This window comes from Lepidochelys kempii, chromosome 19 (assembly GCF_965140285.1).
Source record: "Lepidochelys kempii isolate rLepKem1 chromosome 19, rLepKem1.hap1, whole genome shotgun sequence".
NCBI lineage: Eukaryota > Metazoa > Chordata > Testudines > Cheloniidae > Lepidochelys > Lepidochelys kempii.
In genome coordinates this window covers 11210408-11236907 of record NC_136398.1, presented here as the reverse complement: position 1 = coordinate 11236907, position 26500 = coordinate 11210408, and the positions used below count along the sequence as shown (strand labels likewise).

The window sequence follows — 26500 nt, the reverse complement described above, 5'->3', positions numbered from 1 at the left end:
CGACGGCTTGAGGGCTCATCTGCTTTTGATCAGATGTATGGCATTTCCCCCGGTCCCTCCCGCCCTAGATAAGCACACAGGCACACGCAAAGTTCAAATTTGGCTCCTGCAAGTGGGTTGTGCCCAGGCCTTCGAAAAGCTGCCGTGTCTGACCACTTAGGAATTCAAAAGGCAGTAGGAACCTGACTGAAGTAAACTCCCTTAAAATTCACATGAACGCTCCCGTCTTGTTAGGCTCTTTAGGGCAGGGACTGTACCTCAGTACAATAGGCCTCGATCCTGCTTTCAGCTGCCCCAGTGCCACTTATCATGGAAGGCCTTTTGCTTTGCTCACCCAAAGTTTGGGATGGCGGACAGCCCCCTGCAGAGGGCTGGCACGCGGCTGACGCATATCTGGGGCCAGAGCTCCAAGAGCGCTTGTCCCCTGCACTTGGGATGTGACCGACCGGAGAGCTCAGCTCTTGTTTTAGGGACCTAGACAAGTGGCCAGATTTTCCAACGTGCTCAGCACCCAGCGTGCACTGAACATGGGTCACCTGGAGCCGAGGCCTAGTGCTGGTGCTCTGACCTGGGGCGAGTTTCACACTCCCAGAAGGCAGAGCAGACCCCCCCCCCCCATTGCTCTAGTTTCAGACGCAAGAGTGTGATTCGAAGCAGAGAGCCCAGGGAAGGAAATTAACAGAGGCATTTGGAAAAAAAGTCAACTTTATTTCTCATCAACACAGATTTGGCAACAAAGTCACAACAATCAGCATTTTCACACCCACTTGGGAAGAAACACATCCAAAAAACCAATAACTTACACAGAATTACAGTTCAGCGACCAGTCCTTCACTGCGGCGACAGGCGGGCCTGTCAGTTCCACAAACTAGTCACTCCAGGGAAAGCAAGAGTGGGAAGGAGGGAACGGCTGTCGACCGGCAAAGCGCTGACAGTGGGCATTTCACAGTGACCTGCACGAGTGTGAAATGCTGTGGCACATCTGGATAAAGCTACAGACATTTGCTTCCCCCTTCCCCCCACCCCCCAAAGTCACACACAGAACAGTCTCACGTCCCTCCCTACCGGCATACGGGACCGGCCAACTTCACAAACACAAACGGAGACTGCTGTCCAGACCTTACCCTGTGCAAACCTGCCAGCAGGGCAAGAGCATTTCACTTCGCACGCCAGCGTGGGAAAGAGAAGCTGGCTTGAAGGAGCAGGGGCAGCCCACCTCAAACAGCGCCAACCATCTTTTGAGTTCACAGTGCATCAGCTGCCGGACCGTGCAATGCTGCCGTGGGGAGAGCGGTAGCTACAAGGCCCCACGTTTGTGAAAAGAGATTGGCTCTAGACAGAAAAAAGGAGACACGCACAACACTGCATTGCAAGAGCAAGGAGCGTGTGTGTGTGTGTGTGTGTAAAAATACACATATAGCCCAGCCTGTCTGTACACAAACCTTGCTTTACAATGGAGTGTATATATTATACACATGCACTGTATCCCGAGTGCGTGTACATAGTCCTTGCTTTACAATGCAGCATGTAACACACACGCTATATCCTGTACCATGTAATGCTTTCCAAAAAAAAAGTGACCAGAGAAGATCTTCCCCCGGGTCAAAAGTTTCAATTCCTCTATGCCTGGTTCTAAGTGGACATCACCCCAGAAGCATTTGCCCTCTTTGCAGTCTCTCTTACAGTGGCCATCAAGTCAGGCTAATTTGGTTTGTGTTTCTAGCTAATCAAAATATTGACAGCAATTAAGAGAGACCCTGAAAATCCCCACCCAGTTTGACTCCTGCAACGAATGGCTGGTGCCGGTGTGGAGTCCAAAGTGGAGCGGAGTCCATCCAGGATGGCTGCATGCAAGAGGCAAATGGTCCCTCTGTCTTTGGCAAGAGGAGGGAAATTCACCTATGTGCAGGGTTTCTAGTATTAGGCTGATGTACCACTTATGTTCCGCTTCAGAACAAAGGGTGGTAAGCGGGACATAGGCCCCAGTGGGGCCTAAGCAGTGCTATGGGGTGAATTTACCCTCAGGCCCTCTCGACCTACCAAGAACAGACACGGGACACTGTGTGCAAAGCAGACCCAAAACGATGGGCACAAAGAAAAAGGCCTTGTTCAGAAAGCGTCACACAGTGTATGCTCCCCACCTGCACCACAGACACCGCCTGCTTCCTAGACCTCAGAGCAAGGGCTATTTCAGCGGGACAGAGGAGGGGGTGCCCGACGTGGGAGGGACGTAGGTAATGCGGGGGCTGAAACGTGGGACACTCAGGAGAGGGGACGGAGGCGGGTGGGGCGAGAGGATGAGGCTGGTTTCAGGACGAAGCCAGGTACAAGTAGCAAGAGGTGGAGAGAGCAGCCTCCAAGTTTCCTTCAGTTTCGAACCTCTGTGGGTTGCTAGGGCAGCCTGGTGCTAGGAGCGGGAGAGATGCACATTCCGTGGGGTGGGGGGGTCACCCTGTTTAGCTCTCTGCACACACAGCACAGACCCCATGTCCCCCCCACCAAGCAGAGGAAGGGGAGCCAGAGCTGCACATGCCATGGACCATGAGGGCACAGGATACGTGCCAGACAAACTCACCCAGGGGGCATCCAGGTTGCTGCAGCCTGTCCCCCTCTGCCCCGGGAAAGACCTGCTTCTACTGGGCACTTCCAAGCCCTGAACTGGAGACACCTGTGGGTGCTCCTGTGGCCTCTTTCTCAGGGGGGGCTCAGCAATGCAGGGGCTCACAGCCATGGGGGCTCTCCCGCAGGCCCTGACAGCGGGAGCTTCTGGCCCAAACTCCCCTGCCAGGGCGGAGAGGCTCACACCCCACCGCACGGCCTGACCGGGGCGTCTGCAGGGCTGAGCGCTGTGCATGAGGGTGTGGGCTTCAGGTTACCCTACCCTCCCTTTGAGGCAGGTGCTGTGCAGAACAGCCACACAGACAGGGGCATCCCGCCCGTGCCCTGATCTCCCTCCATCCACAGCCCAGAGGCGTTCCATGGAGCAGAGCTCTGGAGAGCAGGAACATTGGCACTCGGCCAAGAAGACACGTAGTGTGGTGGCCGTGGCAGCAGCATGAGGCTGGCTGCATTTGTGCCCTTGGCTCTCCCCACTGGCCCCCGTGTGAGATGGCTGGTGCCCGGCAGGACTGCTCCCAGTCTTATGGCAACACACGCGGAGAGGCCACGCTGGGCCATGGGGGCAGGGAGGAGAGAGAGAGACACGCACGTTCCTGGTAGCCAGGTAAGCCTGCCGGCAGAGATCTCTTTGGCACAAGGCAAGGCCCTTCCCCTCAGCAGCGCCCTGGCCCCAGGCACGGCAGCGCAGTTCTCTGCTGCCCACTGCACTGGTCACCGGCCTCAGGACGGTCATGCATGGCACAGAGGGGGTAGCAGCCACCAGCGAGGGAGGGAGGGAGCTCAGTCTGATTTCGTGACACGCTAAACACTATAAAGGCACGTCTGCTTCAAGGCAGCAGCAAGAGTCCTGGTGTGGAGCCCGGCTGACAGTCCCCACAGGGAGGGCGCAGGATGGCTCCTGCCGGGCAGTGTCCGTGGGAACACTGGGCATGGCGGAGATGGTTCTTCATTACACAGGGAAGGGGCTGAGCAGTTTGGTGTTTACTGGCCCCGGGGAGAGAGGGGGGAGGAGCCCCCCAGCCCTTCGCTCCAGGGGCCCAGAGTATTTCCCGACGGATCCCAAACCCCCGTCGGTGAAGTCAGACTCCCCCGTCCCGCGCGGCGAGGCGCGGCCTGGCAGGGCGTGGGGAGCGCAGCGCTGTCAGGTCATGTAGCGGGTGATGGCTCTCAGAGCATACAGCAGGGCCGCCTGCCTCCGAGCCTCTAGCAGAAGCAGGTTCACGTGCACCTGGAACGGAGGGAGAGGGTGCTCAAGAGGCGAGGCGCGGTGCAGCGACGATGCGGCCTGCCGCCTCCACTTCCTGCCAGGGCTGGGGAGAGCCTGGGACAGCAAACGGATGGCTGCAGAGAAGGAGGATCCCCTCTCCCCACAGTGCGCGGTCGCACAATGGTCCTGGTGCATTCTGGGGTCTCCCCGCACAGCCACAGGCTGAGCACTGGACTGGGCAGAGGGATCACTGCTAGGATCTGGGGACATCTTCCAGCAGGGACCCCCCACCCCACCAGTGCCACAACAGGGAGGGCAGGATGAGCACAGGGGCCTGGACCAGCACTGGTGCCAGCCCACTGGGGGTTCCAAGCAGGAATAGTTTCAGGGTCCCCTCCCCAACATTAATAATTAACAGCCCCCCCGAGCTGCTCGGGGCCCTAAGCAATTGCCTAGCGCTGGCCCTGGCTGGGACCAGCGTGGCTGTGACAAGCTGCTCGGCTTTGCCTCAGTCACTCCCCTGGTTATACAAGGGGGCCACCTCAGCGCCTAGCCCTGCTCCTGGCGCCAGGGCTGCCCCCACGCCGGGGAGGGGAGGGGACGGGACGCACCTTCTCGGAGTGCTTGAAGTGTCTCCAGAAGTGGGTGTACATCCGCTTGGTGGCTTTCTCTGGGTAGCAGGCCACGGTTTTGATGTAGACTTTCAAGCTGCGCTCCAGGAGCTGGTTCACCTCCCCGTAGTCATAGTCGTCATATCTAGGAGGGGAGGGGAGAATCCCCTTTACCCTCGGGGAGACCAGGGCCATAGGGCCTCAGCCCAGCTCCTCCTGCCTTCCTTCCCTCCCCCTCCGGCATCCCTGGCACCTCTGCTCCCCTCCCCGCTGCCCTCCCAATCACAATGGGTCTCCATCCCAAACTGCAGGGACAGGGCCTGTGAGCGAGGTGATCCCAGGCAGGCCGTCCACACGCAGCTGTGCCCAGAGTAACTGGACAAAGACCACCAGCTTACTGCAGATGGGCAAGGCTTTGGTCGCAGCTGCCCATTGGCTGGATTCGAACCAGGCCCCAGAGCCCGTTCCCAGGGACCCTCCAATAATGGCTGAGCTGGAGACTCTAGACTCCTGGCCTGGGGCAACCAGGGAAAGAGGGAGAGGGGAGAAGTGGGTGTGTCTGAGGGCCAGGGCACTGTGGGCTCAGTGGGTCCCCAGTTACCTACCTGATGCCGAAGACACAGTGAATGTAATTCCAGATGGCTCTGCGGAGCATGGTGGTGTCCACCCCCCTGTGCATGGCAATGGTGTTATAGGTCAGGTTATAGACAACCTGGAACTTCTCGTCCAGCAGCTGCCCCATGTCGGGGTACAGGCGGTTAATCAGCGAGTAGCCATGGTCTTCCCAGGTGTAATCCTGCAAGGAGAAGGATGCTGGGACAGAGGCTCCAAAACCCCTGAGGGGAGCGAAGGGCCTGGCCCAGTACCCCATCCACAGGAGTGGGAGCCTCTCCGTGGACTTGGGGTCAGGCCTCCTGAGAAAACAGGAGCCTGAAGCATAGGACACAGCTCCCCAGAAAGGGACCGGCTGGTGATGGCAACACAGAGCCAGGCCCACAGACGGTGCCAGCCCCAAGTATGGCCCCACAGCCCTCAACGCGATCAGATGGTCCTGCTGCTCCTGCCCCACTCGGACGTTGCACACCACACATCTGGCTGTAGGGGAGAGAGCTCGGCAGCCCTGCAGACCCAGGAGGCAGGAGAATCAAGCATGCCCCAGTCGGCTGCGTCACTGCTTTACTCTGCCCCAGCCCCGAGCACTGGGCACCCATCGCAAGTCACTTTCCTTTTGCTGCCTGCTCAGTGCTCCGGCTCCGTCACCCTTGGGAACACCTCTGCTCTGCACCCACTGTGCCTCACCTGCAGGGAGGAGCCGCAGCAGCAGAGGTGGCCAGGCCCCTGGTTCAGCCACAGGAGGGAGACAGAGGGGCTGGAATGGCCAAGAGCAAGACAAGTGCATGCGGTCACCCCGATACACTCGCTCCGCACCACTCCCCTTCCCGTGGCCGCTGGGCGGCTGTATCGGGGAGCCCCAGCGCGCAGCCCACAGAAGGTACCTGAGCTCGGAAGGTGGGTGGGGCCTGCTCTCCTTTCCTAGTGAAATCCTTGTATCCAAACTCGGGATCCTCCACGAAGCACAGGACGCTGGGAGGCAGAGCGTGCTCAGCAATGTCAACTGGATGGAAAACAAAAGCCCACAGAGACGTTAGCGCCTGTCGAGGCCCCGTGGCAAAGACGACCCAGAGCCACCTCCCATGTTACTCCTGAGCTTTGAGTCATCGGCACAGTCCTCTGCAGAGCAAACCCGCAGCCATGATCTGCCCTAATGGGAGGTGCAATTAGCTCAGACCGCACTGTTCACCAATTACCCATGAGATAATTACATCTGACAGCAGGAATCCGTGACAGGCTATTGCTGTGCCCAGCACAGGGAGCAGAGCCAGCGTGGAGGGAGCTGCTGGCAGCCCCGCCAGGGAGGATTCCTTGCCTCCCCCCGACAGCATTTGAGCATCAGGCAGCAGCACTGTGGCGGAGAGGCCTTGTCCTTCCTACCCCACCAGGCTAAGCCAGTGACAGACTATGGCCAATGCAGAAGAGCCACTGAAAGCCTTTGGACCTGGCTGGGACATGTGCCTCTGCCCCTTGCCAGGCGCATCCTCCCTCCTCACCTGAGGGGGCCACAAGCAAACTCTCCGTCTTCTCCAGCTCGAAGCGGGTTTCCATCTCCTCCTGCGTGACCCCCTCCTCCTCCAGCTGGCACTCCTGAAGCAGCTTCATCCTCTCCATCAGCACCTCCACCTCCTGCATGGCATCTTTGCCCTGGACATGGAGAGAGAGAGCGGGCAGGGTCAGTACCAACGGCGGTTGGGAGAGGGATGCACCCAACTTCATTCCAAGGACAAAAAACCCCCTTTATGTAGGTGCAGAGACGAGCCCTTGGCGGGACCACATGCCTGTTATCCAGCGCAATCGGCTGCTGGCAATGGGACGTTTGCTGGGGCTTCGTTCATCCTTACGGTGTTATGCCAAGCTGGCACTGTGCCCAACACTACTCAGGTGCGACCCAGGGCCCTGTGCCTCTCTACCTATTGTGGGCTAGATTCTGTGCTACACCCCAAGGAGGGACTGCAGAGAAGGCACAGCCCAAGGGAAGGGGCAAGTCACCTTTACACCTCCAGTGTCACTTAGAGCAGTCCCAGGGCTGCTCTAATGTATGGTTTGCCTCCCCATGCTGCTTATGGGTTGCTGAACCACTCTGAATAGCTGCAGTGAAAAAGGTTCCAGCCACATCTCCATCTTCTCACTAAGCCCCACTCCCAATCCACCCTTACACTGTGAGGAGGACACGGTGGATGGCAGCCCTTGGATGCTCCTCTCTGGGGCTGTAAGAGAGGCCACAAAGAAGCCACATCAGCAGGGCAGGCACCACAGCTGGGTTAGAGCCAGCTTGGGCTTTAGCCTGCTGCAATCTCAGCAGGAATTGGGGTGCCCCTTCTCTCCTGGGGTTTGGCTGGGGAAGGATTTGCAGGGCTGCAGATGTAACCCCCTCCCTGGTAGTCGTTCGCACCAGGCTCTGGAACTAACTGCTGTGACCAGCACATGGAATGACTGGTAGCTGACTGGCCGAGCTCCTAACCCATCCACCCCATGACGGGACCGCCACGCGGCAGCAGGAAACCCCTTCCCTAACCCCTAGTGTTCCGCAACCCCCATCCCAGCTCTGCCGCGGCTGGGGGGACGGCTCTACCAGACACCAGCTCTGCACAGACAGCAGGGACGCGCGAGGTCCCCGACTTACACTGGAGCCGCTTGCGCCATCCTCAGAGGCGGGGCTGCTGTCGCAGCTGCGTGGCGAAGGCGGCTGGAAGGCGTGCCCCCCATCCTGGTCCGTCTCCAGGTTGATGCCACAGCCAAATACGAAGGAGGCGAGCGAGTGGTAGTGTGTGAGGAGCACCAGGGCCTGAATGAGCTCTGCCAGGGACCAGCTGTTCTCACCCGTCTTCAGGAGGGCCTGAAACACGCATGCACATTCCCCGGTCAGCTCTTCCCCAGAGGGGACGCATGCGGCGAGTATATCCCCCGACAGACCCAGTGCAGGGCGGATAGAGGGGAGCAGGGCACAGACCACTGCAGACCCTCAGCCCCCCTTGTGTCCTCGCCCCCCATGCCTGGGTCAGCACCTCTCCGCCGGCTGGTCGCAGAATCACCAGGGGGAGGAGGAAGGAGAGTAACAGGAAGGGCCTTCAGAAGGGTGGTGCGCCCTCCCCATTCCTGCCCTCCCTCTTTATGAGCCAGGAAATGCAGCAGCTCGCTCAGCTGAAGGAGAGCCCAGAGCCATAGGCCCCTCTCCCCCAGCACTCTGCATCCTTCATTTCAGGACAGCACATCCCAGGTACGAGCGCGACACCAAGCTGCCCTTTCCCTTCTTCCCCCTTTTCTGTGGCCCAGCAGTGAAAAGCAGCCCTCCCCCAGGTTGCTTATTGCGGGGCACACACCAGAGCTCCTCTCCCCGGGCACTCACCTCTATGTGCTCCTTGGTGATAAGCCAGGGCCGGTGAGCTAGGATCTTGTTGATTTCGTTGAGGTTCCTCAGTTTCTGGGGGGCACAGTGTAGGCCTTGGAGCCAGTCTGGGGTCCCTCCCACCTTCAGGAACTCTGCCACGTGGAAGCCAACCAGGTAGGAACACTGGTGCCTGGCCGCTGCCTAGGGGTGAGGGCAGAGGAGACAGGGACTATGATAAGGACATTTGAGATGGGAGAGAGCACATCATCCAGCCGGTTCTCCCCCGACCCAGGTCAGCCCAGGGCATTTCCCTTCTGCAGAGTCTCCAGGGCCGCATGTCCTCAAGCCTGGGATGTGGGATGGATTGGGGGGAGACATGAGTTATGAGGAGAGGCTGAGGGAGCTGGGATTGTTTAGCCTGCAGAAGAGAAGAATGAGGGGGGATTTGATAGCTGCTTTCAACTACCTGAAAGGGGGTTCCAAAGAGGATGGCTCTAGACTGTTCTCAATGGTAGCAGATGACAGAACGAGGAGTAATGGTCTCAAGTTGCAGTGGGGGAGGTTTAGATTGGATATTAGGAAAAACTTTTTCACTAAGAGGGTGGTGAAACACTGGAATGCGTTACCTAGGGAGGTGGTAGAATCTCCTTCCTTAGAGGTTTTTAAGGTCAGGCTTGACAAAGCCCTGGCTGGGATGATTTAACTGGGAATTGGTCCTGCTTTGAGCAGGGGGTTGGACTAGATGACCTTCTGGGGTCCCTTCCAACCCTGATATTCTATGATTCTATGACACAGACAGACCTCAGTTGTTCTCCAGCTTCTCAGTAATCTTTTTAATGAGAGGAAAAGTTGGTCTCTAGCTGCTCTGGTTATAAAGAAAACCTTCCATATGGGATTCAAGTGCCGAGAGTTGAAAGGACAGCGCAGCGATACGAGCTGCTGCATTTTTTCATTGGGTGCCAACTCGGATGCCCACAATACTTTGCACACCAACACCGTTAACGATATGAATGCTCACGGCAGGACAGAAAAGGGCAGGCAGATCAGATTAGGAAGATCCCCAACAGCGTTGTCCTGAGCGAGGGCTGCTCCAGGTAGGTGTATCTGTTACTATGGAGAGGCCTTTAGCAATGTGACGGGGCTGCAGGGAGAATGGAATCTGGAATTTCAGGGATTTGGGAATGGCGCGCGAGTGCTTTGGCCAGTGGAGTCTTCACATGGACTCAAGCCAGGGCAGTTCTGATGCTTCCTCTGGTCTCTTTCCCCACCCCAAGGAGACCCTAGCCGGGGCCCAATCCGTCTCCTGCTTAGCAAGTTGCTCTGGATATGCATCTCCAGATTTACCTCTGCTCCGTTCTACCCCCCTGCTGCCAATTCCACCCCCTAAAGCACCATGAACTGTTCTCCTACAGGCATTCAGATACTCACCCGTTCCCATCCCTCCCTGCAGCGCCCTGGCCCACGGGACCCGAGTGCCTGCCTCCCGCCAGGCACTTACCATGATGGCGATGTAGTGGCGCTTGTGGTAAGGCAGGGGCCCATCCAGGTGCAGCAGCAGGTACTGGGTCTTCCAGAAGCTGGCCAGGTACTCCGGGTGCAGCCCCATCACCATGGTGATGTTATCCACCCTGCCCATGGAGACCAACGCCTCAATGAAGAGCTGCCGCTGGGCCCTCTCCATGCCCTCCTGCAGGATCTGCGGGGAGAAAGACGCTGAGAATCCAGCTGCCCCAGGAGGATCCCAGCCCCATTTATCGTGGGACACGATGCGGGTCAGACAGGCAACTGCCCCGACCCAAATGCTAACAGCACAAGCTTCCCAGCTAACTGTCCAGGCCCGTCCCCAGAGGGCACTGCTTGCATCAGGGTCATTTCGACTGATTGCCCCCTAACCCTCCAGCTGCCCCACAGCGGCGGGGGCAGGAGTTCAGGAGGTCTGGGCTTCAGGGAACAATGGCTTTGTTTTGGGGCTTTTCAGTAACAAGCATGGAGAACGATGCTCGGCACACAGTAACATCACTTAGTTCTTACAGAGCGCTAGGGATTGCATTGGCAGCTCCTTTTATCTACAGACCTAGAGGCACGTTACAACCATCAGGCCACAAAGCCCCCCAGGAGGTCAGGACCAGTCATCCCATATTAGACAAGAGGGTAAGCTACATGCCTCGAGTCTTGCCAAGTCAGCCGTAGCAGTGCTGGGAAGAGACCCTATAAAGCCGGGAGGAACTAATACCCTTTTATTGCAAGCTCCCTCGGGCACGGACTCTCTGGGGGTGTTTGTACCACACTGAGTGTAACGGAGGCCTGGTCCAGGGCTGAGGTTCCTAGGTGCAATACAAACATGGACTAACAATAGCCAAAGGCAGGCAGAGTCCGAGGGCAGAGCCAGGCCCCAGGAAGTGCCAAGCTCAGCCACCCACGCTGTGTGCCCTGGAGCAAGCCTATTGCCCAGCTCTCCTCTCTGCAGTCTGCAGCACCTACAGGCAACAAGCAGCGAACCAGTCTCATCTTCCTAGGGCTGTCAGCACTGGCTGCGAACAGCAGAACTGCCCCACCTCTCAGGGCTCCCCAGGGCTTTGGGGAGGAACCAATAGAAACCCAGCTCGAGAAGGGCTCGATCTGTTTCTTGCAGCAGGCCTGGCGCCCTGCCAGCTGATGCAACACATCTGTTTGTTCAACCCACCTTCCGCATGCCGGCTCCTCCCCCGCCACACCCCCCAGCACAGGGCAGGCCCGGTTACAATGGGTTACAACAACAAGAGAGCCCTGATAAGGAGTAGCGGGTGCCCAGCTCTGCACCCTGACGTCAGTGGTAGAAGAAACCGTCCGTGCAGCCAGCCCGGGAACATAGCGATAGGCCAGCCAGGGCTTGACAGGCCTGCTGGAAGCTGCAGCGGGGCCAGTGTTGAATCAGGAGGAGGTGGCTCCCTGCCCAGAGGGCATCAGAACCAGAGCAGTTCTGGGTCTCAAAGCAGGGAGATCAGGAGCTGTTTAATCACCCTCCTTCGGCCCCCACCTTGGGCTAGAAAGGCGGCTGATGCAATTGGAGGGGCATGAACAAGCTGGGCTGCAATTAGCTCATTGTTTGTGAGCAGCATGGTGAAGGTCGCTGGACAAATGAAGCAACGATGCAGCAGGGTGATCTGGAAAGCCCCTCTCTTGCTGCACGGAGCCATGGGAAGCAAGCGCTCAGCTCTTCCGAAGGGCCTGCGAGCACACCTAGGGAACACTCTTTGCCTAGAGCAGTAGTTCTCAACCAGGGGTCTGGGGCCCCCGAGGGGGTCTCGAGCAGGTTTCAGGGGGGCCTCCAAGCAGGGCCAGCGTTAGACTCGCTGGGGCCTAGGGCAGAAAGCCGAAGCCCCACCATGTGGGGCTGAAGCCCGGGGCCCTGAGCCTCACCACGTGGGGCTGAAGCCTGAGCAATGTCGCTTTGTGGGGGCCGCTGTGGCATGGGGCCCCCTAACACCAGCCTGGCTTTTATATGCAGAAAACCAGTTGTTGTGGCACAGGTGGGCTGTGGAGTTTTTATAACATGTTCGGGGGAGCCTCCGAAAGAAAAAGGTTGAAAACCCCTGATCTAGAGGATATCGACAAGCCCCCCCATTCCCCAACTGGGAAGAAAGTGACCTGACTGGAGCGACACCTAGCTGTGCCTGCCATCTGGGGATCAAGGGCGACAGCCCTGTTTCTACACAAGGCACAGTGGAGCAGCGAATGCGGGGGAGGCTGAGAGAGAAATCTGGGTCATAACTCAGACCCCTGCCCAGCCACTAGATGGTCAGAAACGTCCAGTGGAAGCAGCACAAAGATCCCCCCTCCTGTGCCTCCCCACATGGGGGCGGGGGGATTGGAGAAGAAATCTTTCTTCCCCGGCACAGGAGCCTAGGCAGGTCTCCATCTTTTTGGAGAAGCCCCGGGAAGCCTGCTGAGAGCCAGAGGTCACAGGGGCCCATACTCTTCTGCTCTCAGCACACAGCCAGACCTTTAGACCCATGCAGGTGGCAAGCAAGAACCTCTCCCTCCCGGCCTGCCCGGGGTTTGCTGTCACAGGGGGCCCTCTCGTGCCACGCACCAGGGCTGTGCTTTGCTGCTTCCCCACCACCCCTCCCTGACTCTCACCATCCCACGTGCTGGAGAGCGACTGGCCGTGGTGGGAGGGGTGGTCAGAAAGTGAATTAAGGGGAATCTTATACCACCTCCCCCCCAACGGCTCCCATTCCAATCTATTGTACAGCCAGGTATCCCCACCGGCACTGATCCACAAGGACAGACTCCTTCCCAACCCTCTTCCACGCTGCTCAACCGGTTGGGGGGCCCAGGTGGATCAAACAAACAGATACCCCACCACCCCCACGCACTAAGCAGACAAACAGATCACTTCCTCCAGAGCTCTCACACCCTGGCAAGCAGGGGCTGGAAATCAGATCTCCAGTCTCCCCTGCGGCCCCAGCCCAGAAGAGTGGGGAACACATTTGCCCCCAGGAGCCTCAGAGAGAAATCAATTTGCTTTAAGTCCCCATATCCTACCTCTTCCACGGGGATGAAGGAACTTGGGCCTCTTCCCAGCTGCCGTGGGATTTTTATTCTTCTGTCCTAGGAAAGAAAAAAAAGGAATCGACTTTAAGACCTTGCCCAGTGTGGCACTGAAAGAAACCGGGGACGTTCCAATCCTGCCAGGGTGAGAGCTGCTTGCCTTCCCTCCAGAGGGGGGACAAATCAGAGTTGGCACCTCCCTCCTAGGTGAAGGCAGTGGGATGGGAAAGGACTCATGCAGTTACCTGGCTACTTTGGGGACTTGTCTGATGAGGTATCCAGAGCTGCTCTTTCTGTGCACCCTCCTCCAAACAAGCCTGCAGCAATCCCCCAAGTGGGTTTGCATCAGGCATACCTCCACGTGAGCCAGCTGCCCCAGCAGGGGTGCTGCAATTTACCAGCCACACGCCCACATGATGCCTCTGGCCAGGAGGTGGAAGATTGACAGAAACACTTCAGGAGATATCCCCTAGCAGGGCTGGTGTAACGGCCACTTGTGCTGCCTGATGAAATAACCTGACTCTGTTACACAGAAAGTTTGCTTCATGGAGCTAGCCTGACATCAGGACAGCTTCGATTGCATTTCACCTTTCAGTGAACTAGAGGGCTTTTTTCCCCGCTCCCCCGACTTTCAGGATATACAGAAGGGAATCTAAAGGTGGAAGATTATACTGTAGCAGCCAATTCAGTGCTGAGTTATTGAACCCATGAGTACACAAATGAAAAGAGCAGAATGGCATTACAAGATGCACTTTGCTCACTTGAATCGTCCAGTGATTTTAATTATTTATGCCGTGTTGGGTCTTAGGTTACCTGGAGCACCCTGCAGGGGATGAGGGGAGGGAAATCAAGGCACTGAGACGTGATAGCATAGATGGCTTTAACGTGGGTTCAAAAGCTCCCACAGAACTGCTCGTGTCTGGGCTGGCAGCGGATCAGAACACCACTCAGGTTTGGCACTTGCCACTGATAGTGAAACTTGCCAGGCCCAGATCCCACCATCAATCTTTGCCGACAAGCGGGGAGAAAACATGTACGTTGCTTCTGAATTACGTGGGCCAGGGGCTGAGGGAAGCGGGTCTCACTCAGTGAAAGCGAGGGTGGTTTAAGTCGTCTGGAGGATCAGGTTAGAAGCAGCTTGCAGGAGGGGGAGCTATTTGTGAAGGGATCCAGAGGTAATGGGGTTTAGCTTGCAGTCGTTAGGGGTTTGGGTGTGAGCTCCGAATGCACACGAATAGAGTCCTCATCCAAATGTGCTAGGAGCCCTCGACCAACAGAACAAGGAACATACCAGAAAATTAATCCCCCCAAACATAAGTGCAGAGCAGTTAGAGTGAAACAGCCAATGACTACAAGCCAGGCAATGCAGAAGCCCAAGTTTCCCACCCTAATGCCCTGAAGGTCACCCTAAGGCCATTTTGGACTAAGAGGAAGCAAACTCCAAAGCCACAGGGCCCTCACAGACAACCCTAGGCAGCAGCTAGCTTTGAATGGTTACAGGCATCAGCTGCCGTAGCTGGGGATGCTTTAGGTAAATTAAGGTATTTAGCACCACAGGGTGCTAATGCTTTGGCAGGGGTAGGGGGGGATGCATAGCTGCACTGAGGACACCAGTGTATTCCAAACAAATGCTTCTCAGTCCCTAACGCTGCTTTTCAGGAGCGGATTCCTCCAGCTGTACACATGGTTAATGCTCGGTGACTGCTGCCGTTGCCCTCTAGGGGTATGTGTGGGAGGGGTAGGTGTTTGTGAGCAGGATCAGGACGGGCAGTTCAGTGCCTAGTGGCTGCATCCCACCGCTTTGGTGGCATTACTGGAGTCACTCCACAAGGAGTGACTCACACTACACAGACACCATCCCTAAAATGCAGCCACTTCTGGGGTGGAGGACAGTATGCCACACAGAGCATGGGGAAGAAAGGGAGAACAAACAAGCCTCAAGCAAGAACTCTTGGGCAAAGCCCTTTAACTTTTGCAAAGATCTTTAAGCACCGATTTCAAACAGACAAACTCCGGTTCAGCCTCTTCCCACACACAGTAAACTGCACTGAACCCAATTTCTTTTTTCCTTGGGAGGGCAAAGACCCTGAGATCTGAAACTGTGGTTCAAGGATCTCTAACAAGGGGAACACATCCCATCTACATCTCGGGCAGACAGGATGACTGTCCCCACCTTGCTGCATAGAGCCATTCCAAAGGCTTGGTGTAGTCGCTCCAGAATTAAGCCACAAACTTCTCCATTTGGTGTAAAGCTCCACCTTGTTGCAGCCACTTGTGCCACTGGGTTGAACTCACCATGACAGTGGGCCAGCTGCAGTTGGGAGGGGATTTAAAATTTAAAAGGCAATTTCCTGAAGCTGGAGGAGAGTGAGGGCATTGGGAAAGGGTGAGGGAGAAGCAAAGAACTAGAGATGTCAAGGAGGAGGGCTCATTTAAAGCTGCCTCACTCGTACACACGCTGACTCACTCTCTGCTCTATGGTACTTTTGTCCCGATGCTTCTCTCTTTTGTAGTTTCACCGGCGGAACGGAGTGAAATAGACTTGCTCATTTCTCTTTCACACAAACAGCATCTTATTCGTGTACCAATTTTCAAAGCCTAGGGGGAAATGCATGGCTTGGATCACAACAGCGCCTAGAGGTACCAGCTGAAACCAGAGCTCCATTTTGCTATGAGCTACAGATCAGGTGAGAGGCAGCCCCTACCCCAAAGTGCTCACAATCTAACAGAGGATGGAGGAAAGGGAGCATTATTATCTGCATGAGATGGGGAGTATTTCACAGATGGGGAACTGATCAGTGAAGAGATTGTCCACAAACTCCTCAGTCCCCGAGCCTTAACCAACAGAGCAAAGCATTTTTCTTTAAACCCAAACTTTGACCGGAAGTTCCCTGAGGAGGGAACCATCTTGTACCAGAAGTCTGCATATCACCTAGCATGGAACTGATCCGCTCCATGGTAAAGTCACCCCCATCTGCCTTCCTACAGCCCCCTGAGGAGATGGGACTTGTTGCCTTTGGGGGAGACAGAATGAAAGGGTTCATCAGCTTCCACCTCCAGACACAGGCGGACTGTGAGCGGACACTGCACAGGATGGGCCCAAGCCAAGCCCTTGCCGAGAGGCACATGCATGGTGCTTTTGCAGGCTAAGCTTTGCCTTCCCTCACCCCTCGCAGATGCACAAGTAACAGCTCAGAGGGATTCAGGGCAGGCTCACAGCAAAGTCCAATGACAACAGCAGGCATAGAGCATCTAGAGGAGGAAGCAGATAGGCCAGTCCAAGAGAGAACTAGCCCACATTGTGACACCTAATTGACCAGGTTGCTGGTTGTCACCAGACATTCAAGTCAGCCAATCACACCAGGCCGTCATCCCAGCCTACCCGGGTTACTAAAGTTCATAGTGACGTTACCTGCTGCGGGCAGCAATCTTGCCTAGCAGACTCTAGGATTAAAAACAAGGGTATGGACTGGAGGGGCAAAGGGCCACATCACACAGGGACTTGGGATAGCTAGAAATAGCTTTAAAAGAGACCTGCAGACATGTAGGGGATGGTGGAAGGGAGGGAAACTGGACTTGCCCGCCCCCGCTTTATAATGGACACGCTGGAAGAGAAAAAATCCTGCTCATTTTTTGCACATTGGAAATTCACCTCTCGTCTACCCTCGAGGTTCTACGGGGACCAGAGAACTCATGGAGTTCCCCAGCTTTCAGTCCCTTGTGACATGGGAGCAGAGGAAAAGATTTTATTCAAAATGATTAAACTGTGAGGAGAGGGCGTAGGTAAGTGGGAAGCCCCACCACTGGGTAACTCCAGTGCCCAATGGGAAAAAGGCTGCCTGTTAAAGATTCAACATCCCTGCCCCTTCTCTCAAGGGGATAGTTCACAAAACTCCTCTCCTACCAAACACACATGCACCCTCCCAGCCCTGCAGCAACCAGTCAACCCTGATATTTCTAAGGAAAACTGCACGCAGAAAAAACCATTAGCCACACACCACCCGAGTCAGGCACCTTTAGACAAAGCGAGCAGAACGAAGCAAGGGTGCAAACACACCCTGGGCAATAAACCCCATTATTGCAAATGCCAATCAGCAAGAGTCTCTCCTGACCTCCAAAGAGCAAAGGGTTGCTCCCAAGCACACCTTGGCCAGCGTTGTATTTATTTCTAGAAGAAACACAGGTTCTCATGAAGGGCTTGAACCTGTTTGGGAGGCAGACTGAGTGGCCCAAGAGGGCTCTGCCACAGTCCCACTGGGTGCCCTTGGGCAAGTTACTTCATGGTTCTGTGCCTCAGTTTCCCCATCTGTAAAATGGGGATAATGACACTGACCTTTGTAAAGCATTTCAAGAACTACTGATGAAAAACACTACTGAAGAGCAAAGTATGATTATTTTCCATCCCTTCATGTTTATCATTCAACTGTGTGTTTCCGTCAATTTAAATGTCTTTCCATGTACTAACCCAATTTCTGCTGAAGTTTATTACACTCAGTTCCTCCAGCTCACCTGCAAGCTCATTTACCATTCTTCAGACCTTTCAGAACTTCTTTAGACTTTTCCTACACCATTTCCTCCAAGGGATGGTCTGATAATGGGGATTTTTGCACTGGTGTAAGCTGTAGCAGCATAAGCCACCCCAGTATAAGTCACACGAGTCTAGTGCAACCTGGCCAGTTACACCGGTGCAAAAGTCTCAGTGCAAACAAGTCCTTAAGTTATCCCTTATTTCCCTTTTCCCAAATTCAGCAAAGTACGTAATCCCATGCAGAACTTTACACAGGTTAATAGACCAGTTGATTTCCAAGGACTGCTCGGGGACTTAAAGTTAAGTGCACGCTCAAAGTGCTTCACTGAAACTGAGGCCTTAGTTCTGATCTGCCCCACATCCTCAAACAGATCAGCCAGCCATGGTTTATTTTAACAACGTATACGCGTGAAGTACCCTACCCATAACTCCTCTCCAATCATCTGATTGCAGGAAGAACCTATTGTATCCATTTCTCAACTATCTACAAATCCCTCAATACCTCTTCTGATCTTTTGTTGATCAATAGCTACATACCCCAGTGATAGGTGCATTAGATATTTCTCATGGACAGATGTCCTCTGCAGACTAGTTCCTTAAAAAAAAAAGAAAAACAAAAAAAAAAAAAAAAACCAAAAACCTGTCCACTTTGGTCATGGAAACAAATCCTGGTAGCAACAAGCAGGTGCAAGGTGGCTGCAGTTAGCATAGTTCTGATCCAACGTGGCCTGTATGTGACTGAATAGTTTTGGGAAATTAGAACATAGAACGGCCATACTGGGTCAGACCAAAGGTCCATCTAGCCCAGTATCACTTGATGATCACTTTAGATAAGCTATTACCAGCAGGACAGTGGGGTGGGAGGAGGTATTGTTTCATGGTCTCTGCGTGTATATAATGTCTTCTGCAGTTTCCACGGTATGCATCCGATGAAGTGAGCTGTAGCTCACGAAAGCTTATGCTCAAATAAATTGGTTAGTCTCTAAGGTGCCACAAGTCTTCCTTTTCTTTTTGCGAAGACAGACTAACATGGCTGTTACTCTGAAACCTGTCTACTGACAGTGGCCAGTGCCAGGTGCCCCAGGGGGAATGAACAGAACAGGTAATCATCGCGTGATCCATCTTCTGTCACCCATTCCCAGCTTCTGGCAAACAGAGGCTAGGGACACCATCCCTGCCCAGCCTGGCTAATAGGCTTATTCTGGCTGATGATCCTGGGACTTTTTTTTTTTCTTATTATTATTATTTTAACTGATGCAATGTGCCCACAGGGAAACAGATGCCACTTAGTGATCTCTGCCAATCCTGGTTCTTCTTCAAGAATCCAAGGAGGCCAGGTTTACACCTGTACATTCCAGGGTATGGGTTGCCAAATGCCCAAAGAGGAGTCTGGCAGGAGCTCATGTTTGCAGCAAAGCGATCATGCCAATCCAATTACAGCACTTCCTTGAGACACAGGAAGTTACACGGTCAGGCTGGCATGTCTCACTCAATGCTGGCAGCTTTCTGAATGCCTGGAGCACCACTAGTTGGACATCAGCTGCTGGAGACAGACAAGTTAAGAAGGGCAATGGGGGAAGAGGCGGTGATCAGCGTCTGTATTGGTCCAAAGGACAACAACTGGGCTAGTCAGAGGCAACCAAGGGAGTTAGGCCTCCAAATCCCACTGAATTCCAGTGGGACTTGGGCACCTGATCCCCAAGGTTCCCATGGAAAATCCCAGCAAAAAACGGAAACACACAGCAAGCCCCTGTCCTTCCCAGCATGATCCCCAAAACCAACTCGCTCAGGCAAAAAGGGAAGGGGAAGGAAAAAGAGACACCCTGAGGAAGGATTAACCCCTCTGTAATCACCCAAGGGCCCACCAGAGACACTCTGTGCACCCCCTTTTCCCCTGCCCAGGGCCCAGGAGCAATCTGCTCTGGATGTACTCCTCAGCCATAGGTCAAAAGCCTTTATATACAGGGAGATCGGCTCCAGTGACCCCACCTCCAAGAAGCATCCCACTAAATACACTTTGGCTCACTCATTGATGACCACCTGTCCTAGGAGGTTAAGCAGCAAAGGAAAAACTAAGCCCCCATCGTCCAAAATCACCTTTATCATATTCCCACCTATCTTCTACGGCCCAGCCAGCCAGACTACCCAATTCACCCTCTCCTCCACCAGACCCCTCTTCGCAGACCCCTAGTTCAGTCCTGATCTCCCCTTCAGCAGCAGTTCCCCTCTGGACTACCTGTCCCTTCTTCCTTCCCTATTTACAAGGCTGCCTCTGAGTCTGGCTGCTTGGTGTTACAAACAAACAAGCAGGTTTCCTGTGATGCAATTCACCCTGCATGTTTCACCCTAGGAGGTGTTAACACCCAGTCAGAGGTGCCAGATGGCTCTTCAAAAGGAGAACATTCTGATGGCATGAAACAAAATACCTTGAAGGACCAACAGATCATCAGCTGTACTTATTTTAAACTACCTTCCACCAGTGATGTTAGCACAATTCTCCCCCCCCCCCCCAACCGCTGGCACCCACCATTTACTAGTCACCTGTAATGCTGCATTGTAGCCATTGTTCAGACACGCTGAACATGGCTATTTGTTAGTTTCATGTGTTTATTAATAATTTGGTGCATTATGGTTCCCTTTGGCCAGTTAATCCTCACACCACCCTCTACTGCATTACCCCTGTTCGACAAAAGGGGAAGCTGAGACATGGAGCCACCGTCCTGATTTGCCGGAGGCCACAAGAACAGCTTATGCCAGGCCTCTTGATTTCCAGAGAGCCCTGTGCTTTAACCACTTGGGAGCACAGAGGAGGCCCTTCCTCAACTGAAAGATCTGGGATTGGTGCTCCTGGAGACAGAACACCCAGCAACAAGAGCTAATGGTCTGACGGGGGGTGGGAACTCTGGTGCCAAGTGATGCCAAGCTTAGCAAGGTATTGGCAAAGAGCATGCCTGAGAAGGACACCAAAAGATTAAGCAAACAGAATTACTGCCAGGGCCAGGAAACCAGTTTATTATCTATGGCTCTGTTTATACAAAAAGAAAAAAAGGGATCCTGATGGGAATCTGGAGAGGAGGGAGCAGTGATAGGAAAGTCAGGGCTAATCTACATCCGTGCAGCTGCACCACCCCTGGTGAAGACACTCTATGCTGACAGGAGGGAGCTCTCCCGTTGGCATAATAAATCCACCTCTGTGAGAGGTGGTACCGGTGTTGGCGGGTGAGCTCTCCCATCCAAATCAGTGCTTAGGTGGGTGTACCTTATGTCGCTCGGGGAGAGGGGCTTATTCACACCCCTGAGCGATGTAAGTTATACCGAAGTCAGCGGTAGACCTAGCCTCAGACATAGTGATGAATCAGATGGAACATCAGACAATCTCTTGACACTTCCTCACCCCTTTACTAAAAGTGTCCTTGCTGTATCCCTGCTCTGGTCATTGCACTCCGCCTCCCTAAAAGTTCCCCACCTGCCATTTCAACTGGTTACAGTATTCTTCCGTTGTAGGCCTGAACCACTACCTAAGGTCAGCGTGCACACGGCTGTGTTCCAACCCAGAGGTGACTGCATCTCCAGGGTGGGTGAAGGGAAACCCTACAGAACCTGTGCCCACTATGCCAGCATATTGGGGCAGCCTAGTTCCTGTCCATGAATTCTCAAAATGAAAGGTGCTCTAAAAGTGCAGATCATGAAATTCTACACTATCGCATATTAGTCCCAATATAAGGATGGCTTCACCGTATTTGAGGAAGCACAGAACTCAGCCCCTCCTACCCTTAACAGTTGAGATGAAAGGGCATCTCTTTTGCGGGTAGCAGTACATGGCCTAAGACAGACAGCTAAGCAGTTCTGATCCTAACCTGCAGAGATCAGCGTTACATTAACAGATTCATTGTTATATATTCATTATTTAAACATTCTTATACAGCTTTTCCTATCTTGCACCCTAACCATGTGGGATAAATTTTTTGATGTAGGTTCTTCACTGCTGTACAGTGGTTTCCAACTGCATTCCCTTTCTAGGACTCTACATTATTACTTAAAAGCTACAGTGTATTAATTTGGGGACAAAACTCCACAGCTTCTGAGTGGGAGCCCCAATCCCCCTATGTCTGGAGTAGAGTTGATTGATGTGGGGGCAGGGGAAGAGGAGGGGAAATAGCAAAAATGTCCAGGAAAGTGTCCCTATTTTTTGTAAAATAGGTTTTTCCCCCCCCCCTCCATTTAAATTGTCAACATTCTGAAATTCAAAAGATTTCAGCCCGCAATGTATTTGGTTGAAAGACAGAAAACTTGGCAAGGTTTTTGCGGAAGCTTTGAAATTCCCACAGTTTTGAACAGCTCTGATGCTGGTGCACTGGCCTTAAGGCGAGGAAGATACTAACCTCTAGAGGAGAAGGGATGTGATGGGCCACCCATGGGGCTGGCAGATTCAGAGTTGCATTAGTGTTGTTAAGATGAAGCATCCTCTAGTAATTAAACCACACGCCTGAACATACAGAATCCTGGGTTCCATTCCCACCTCTGTCATCAGCTTGCTTTGCAGTCTTGCAGGAAATCAGGATAGCCACAGTGCCTCTGATTTCCCCCCCCGCCCCCGCCCATATCTGTAGAAAAGGGTAATACTTTGCAGGGATGTCTGTGAGAAGAATCAGTGGTTCTCAAACCTTTGTACTGGTGACCCCTTTCACACAGCAAGCCTATGAGTGCGACCCCCCCGCCCCACCGTATAAATTAAAAAACACATTTTTTATATTTAACACTATTATAAATGCTGGAGGTGGAGTGGCATTTGGGGTTGGAGGCTGTCCCCCATGTAATACCCTCACGACCCCTTGAGGGTCATGACCCCCAGTTTGAGAACCCCTTTGCAGTGTAGTTGTAGCCTTGTGGGTTCCAGGATATTACAGAGACCAGCTGGGTGAGATAATATCTTTTACAGGACCAACTTCTGTTGGTGAGAGCTTTCAAGCCATTCAGCTCTTCTTCTGGTCTGGGAAAGCTATTCCAAATGTCACAGCTAAATGCAAGACCGAACAGATTGTTTAGTGTAAGTGGTTAGCACATATTCTAAGGAACCATTCATGGTAAACACTGGATTTATGGCTTATTACAACAATCTGTAACCCACTCTGTTCTCCTATGACCGCAGAGGTGTTAATGGACCACTCTAAATTGAATGGTCCCTTACAATATGCACAAACTACTTCTGCTAAACAATCTGTTCCATCTTGCATCTAGCTGTGACACTGGGAGTACCTTTCCCAGACCTGAAAGAGAGCTATGTATGAGCTTGAAAGCTTGTCTCTCTCACCAACAGAAGTTGGTCCAGTGAAAGATATTACCTCACCCACCTTGTCTCTCTAGTGTTCCTAAAGCACTTTGCAACCCCTGACCCCATCCCCTTTTCCATTAATGTCCCCTCCCTCTTCATTTTTCTTTCCACTTAGCTCATCCCATCCTACCTAATCTACCTTAAAAACAAAAACTATGGAATTAACATACAATTTGCTGCCATGACATTGTTCACTCCTCTTGGGTGTTCTACCTCTTTCCCCACCCTGGGTCTGTCTAGTATATTTACATTGTAAATGCTTCAGGACAAGGACTGTCTGCTACTTTGTTCAGCGCCTAGCACAATGGGCACTGCACAATTAACATGATTAATAATAAAGCCTTGGAAGCACCAAATACTAGTATTCACAGCACTTCAGGATCTGACACAGTGATTGCTTCTCTATACCACTCCCAAGTCCCAAACCCATTTGTGGACTAGCACCAAATTCCAAGCTCCTCCATAAATGAAAATCTATTTTGAATACTCCCTAGCAGAGGTCAGGGAAGAGAAAGCTTGTATTCTTGCCCACCCCCATCCAGGTCTACATGAGACACAAATGTTTTCTGCACAATGAAGTTCTGTTCACAAGAGGATTCAATTCTGCCATCTTCAGAAACAAGCACAGTGCCTGGAAATAACCAAGGTCTCTCTATGTAACTACTAGACCTTACTACCGAGACAAGAATGATAAAAGCAGTGTGCCAAGAATCACTGGACTGGCACTTGGGAAACATGGGTATTGTGTCATCTGCTCTGGCACCAACCTGCTGTGCAGCTTTGGTTAAACCTCTACCCCTTTCTATGCCTCGGTTTCCCCTCCCAGCTTCTGTCATTTTTTTAGGCTATCAGTTACTGCACGCAGAGTTTGCCTCAAACTAACTACCAAGTCCCCAAGGTGCCCAGATGGGGCCACACAGTTAAGAGGGCACAAAAAACAAGTACAGAAACTGCACAGGGCCCAATAACCCTGTTCTATTCTATTTGCCCTTCTTATCTGCATCTGCCTCTTCCCCACGTTTATTTCCCCTGAAACAAAAGATTATTTTAATTCACTTCTCTCCTCAGACAACTGAGAGCGGGTGGCCTTTTAATCCAGGGAAGTGTCTCAGGGCCCTCAAACGCAACCCCGCCCCCTCCTCAAGAAAGCTTTTAGTTACTGTATTGTCCTCAGCACCCTGCAAGGGGCAAGCCATATTTTAACTTCTTGGGAGCACCTCTTTGCACAATTCCAAACAGGTGGTCCCACCGCGTTAGCAAAAGAGAGCTAAGTGCATTCGGAGGGCTCTGCATGCACTTGGGCCCCACTGAATATGGGTACTGAAGATGGCAGCTGTGCCTTAAGGCAATACAATTCCCTGCCCAAGAGCCAAGTGGGTAAATATTATGAAAGGGCCATTTTGAACCCAAAGGAGGTTGAGAATGACTATTTAGAATTTAGCAGTTTAGAGTCAAAGGAGGTTTCTGTAACCCAGGGGAGCAGACTCATCTCCTTCACATCGCTGAAGGAGGGGAAAAGATGGGGGAAGGGGGGATCCTTTTCTTAAACTGGAGTGAAGGCTGGAAGCTAAAGAAAATCTTAATGAGCCCTGCCAGGCTTTACAAAGTGACCCAAATGTATTAAAGCCAGGAAATTCAAAACAATAAAAATAAAATAATAAAAGATGGAACTGGGGTTGGGAAAACTCCTTTGGGAAGGGAAGGTATAGTTAGTTACTTTTTAATTCTGCTTCTACTTAATCTGTCAACTTTAGAAGGGGCTGTTCTCCTAGAAGTCAGTAAGAGTAATTCTTAAAAGTGGTCTCAGCCCCCTGATCTGCTGCCACATTAGCTAGCCACCCATCCCCACACCCTCCTAACCTGAGACTTCTTGGTTAACCCCTTCGGGGGATGACTGGCCCACCGTTTGGGACATGTCTGTACTTGCGCCCTCTTCGCCAAACAGCCAGTCAAATGGAAACTTTGATTTGCCTCCAAAGAGGCACAGAGAGAGAGAGAGAGAGAGAGACCTCAGCTCACTACACATGCAAGACACTGCAAAGCTGTTTGCCCATCGGATCTGGGATTCATCACCCCAGGTAGTGCGCCCATATTCGTCACTGGTATGCCAGCCTCACGCCCCTGTTGCGCCCCCAGTCCACCGCCTGATGCAACTGGGGTAAAACGTACTATGCCATGTCAAAAATGTTACAGAATCCCTTACGCAACCAGGCTGGATCTGGAGCGCACCCCTCCCCAAATCATTAAGATTGGAAAAGTAAACAGCTCCTAAATTACAGACCGGGACAGCAGAGGAGAGGAGGAGACTGGAAAATGAGCAAAGACCCTTCCCGGAAAAAACAACAACAACCACCGGGGTATTCCCTCTTCCATTACCTGTTTAGTCCTCAAATCACCACATTGCTCGCAGGGTAAATAGCCCTTGATGCCCGTGCAGCCGCAGCCATCGGAGCCGGCAACAATCATGGTGCTGTCTGGGGTGGCGGCACTCGGGGGGACGGGGGAGCCGTGCTGCGACGTCCGCGCCAGCGCTCGGTCCCGGGATCGCGTTATCTGTCCGGAGGCTGAAGGTGCATAGCGGATCGGGCAGCCCCTGGAGGCGTCAGCGTCACCGCAGCTGGTCGCGGTCCCGGGGTTCTATGGCCGAACGTCCGAACGCCGCAGGGCTCTGGAACGTCCGGGCGCATCCGCGTTCTAGAGCGCCCCAGGGCTCCGCTACCCAACCAGCCGCGCAGAACCCGCGCGACCGCCCGGAGCACTGACCCGCGACTCGGCCGCGGCCCCCGCCAGCTGCTCTCTCCTACGGCTCCAGGCGGGCGGAACTGCAGCCAGCGGCGGCCCACGGACCCAATCACCTCACAGGAGGAGGAGCCTCCTCCAGAGCCATGACTCAGCCCCCTAAACTTCTCCTCCAATAGGAAAGGACAGAGCCGCTTGGGATTTTGGGAATGCGAGTTTCAATCGCTGTTTACTACTTTGGTGCGGAGCCGATCTCCTTGGAAGAGAAGTGGGGGCAAATTTTGCAGGCTGTTAGCGAGGGCTGAACACGGCAATTTGAATGCAACAAAGACACGCATCGGATTAGTGCCGCCCTCACCACGGGAGAGTCTTAATTTTCTTTGGAGGAATATCCTGAGATAAAACTTGATCCTCCTTTGGGGGGAGGGTGGGAGTGGATGAGAGAAGGTTAGAGAGGAACAGGGAAGGAAAAAAACGTTTACCATTGAAAGTATTTGTAAAAGGTCCCTCTCGCAAGGTGCATCCATGTTCCTGAGATCAAAATCTAGCCACCTTCCTGTGTACGGAGTTTAAAGTGGTTTGAAAAAAGTGAGGGGGCGGGGGTCATAATCTGGGAGCAGCAATGTTGGTAAAATTGCTTGACCCCCATCCCTCAGTGACCTGAATAGATTTTTAAACATATGTTTTGGCCTGATCTATGACCCCTTGTAACCGTCCCTGCACTTTGAGCATCCAGCCCTCACCCCCAAGATTGATTGATCTATCTAAAGATAACACATAAGAGCGGCCAGACTTGGGTCAAACCAAAGGTTTATCTAACCCAGTAGCCCATCTTCCCACAGTGGCCAATGACAGGTGCCCATGGGCGGAGCGTGAACTGCTGGCTGGGGGAGGCCAGCCCTCAGCCCCACCCCTTCCAGTCAAGGCCCCACCCCTTCCACCCCTCCCTGGAACCCAGAGCCACCCCACAGCAGCCACTGGCACCTGC

At 53.5% G+C, this 26500-nt stretch overlaps 1 protein-coding gene across 1 annotated transcript; it reads right to left on the bottom strand.

Moving 5' to 3' along the window:
* Positions 1–687: 687 nt before the first annotated feature.
* Positions 688–25625, bottom strand: SESN2 (sestrin 2). The gene is made up of 10 exons (XM_073318101.1): positions 25150–25625; positions 12908–12973; positions 9879–10076; positions 8399–8581; positions 7676–7888; positions 6546–6696; positions 5934–6052; positions 5043–5233; positions 4438–4582; positions 688–3847 (listed from the first exon to the last, which is right to left on the bottom strand). The coding sequence occupies exons 1-10, from the start codon at positions 25237–25239 to the stop codon at positions 3761–3763; spliced, it is 1443 nt and encodes a 480-aa protein (XP_073174202.1). The 5' UTR covers positions 25240–25625; the 3' UTR covers positions 688–3760.
* Between the last annotated feature and the right edge of the window lie 875 nt (positions 25626–26500).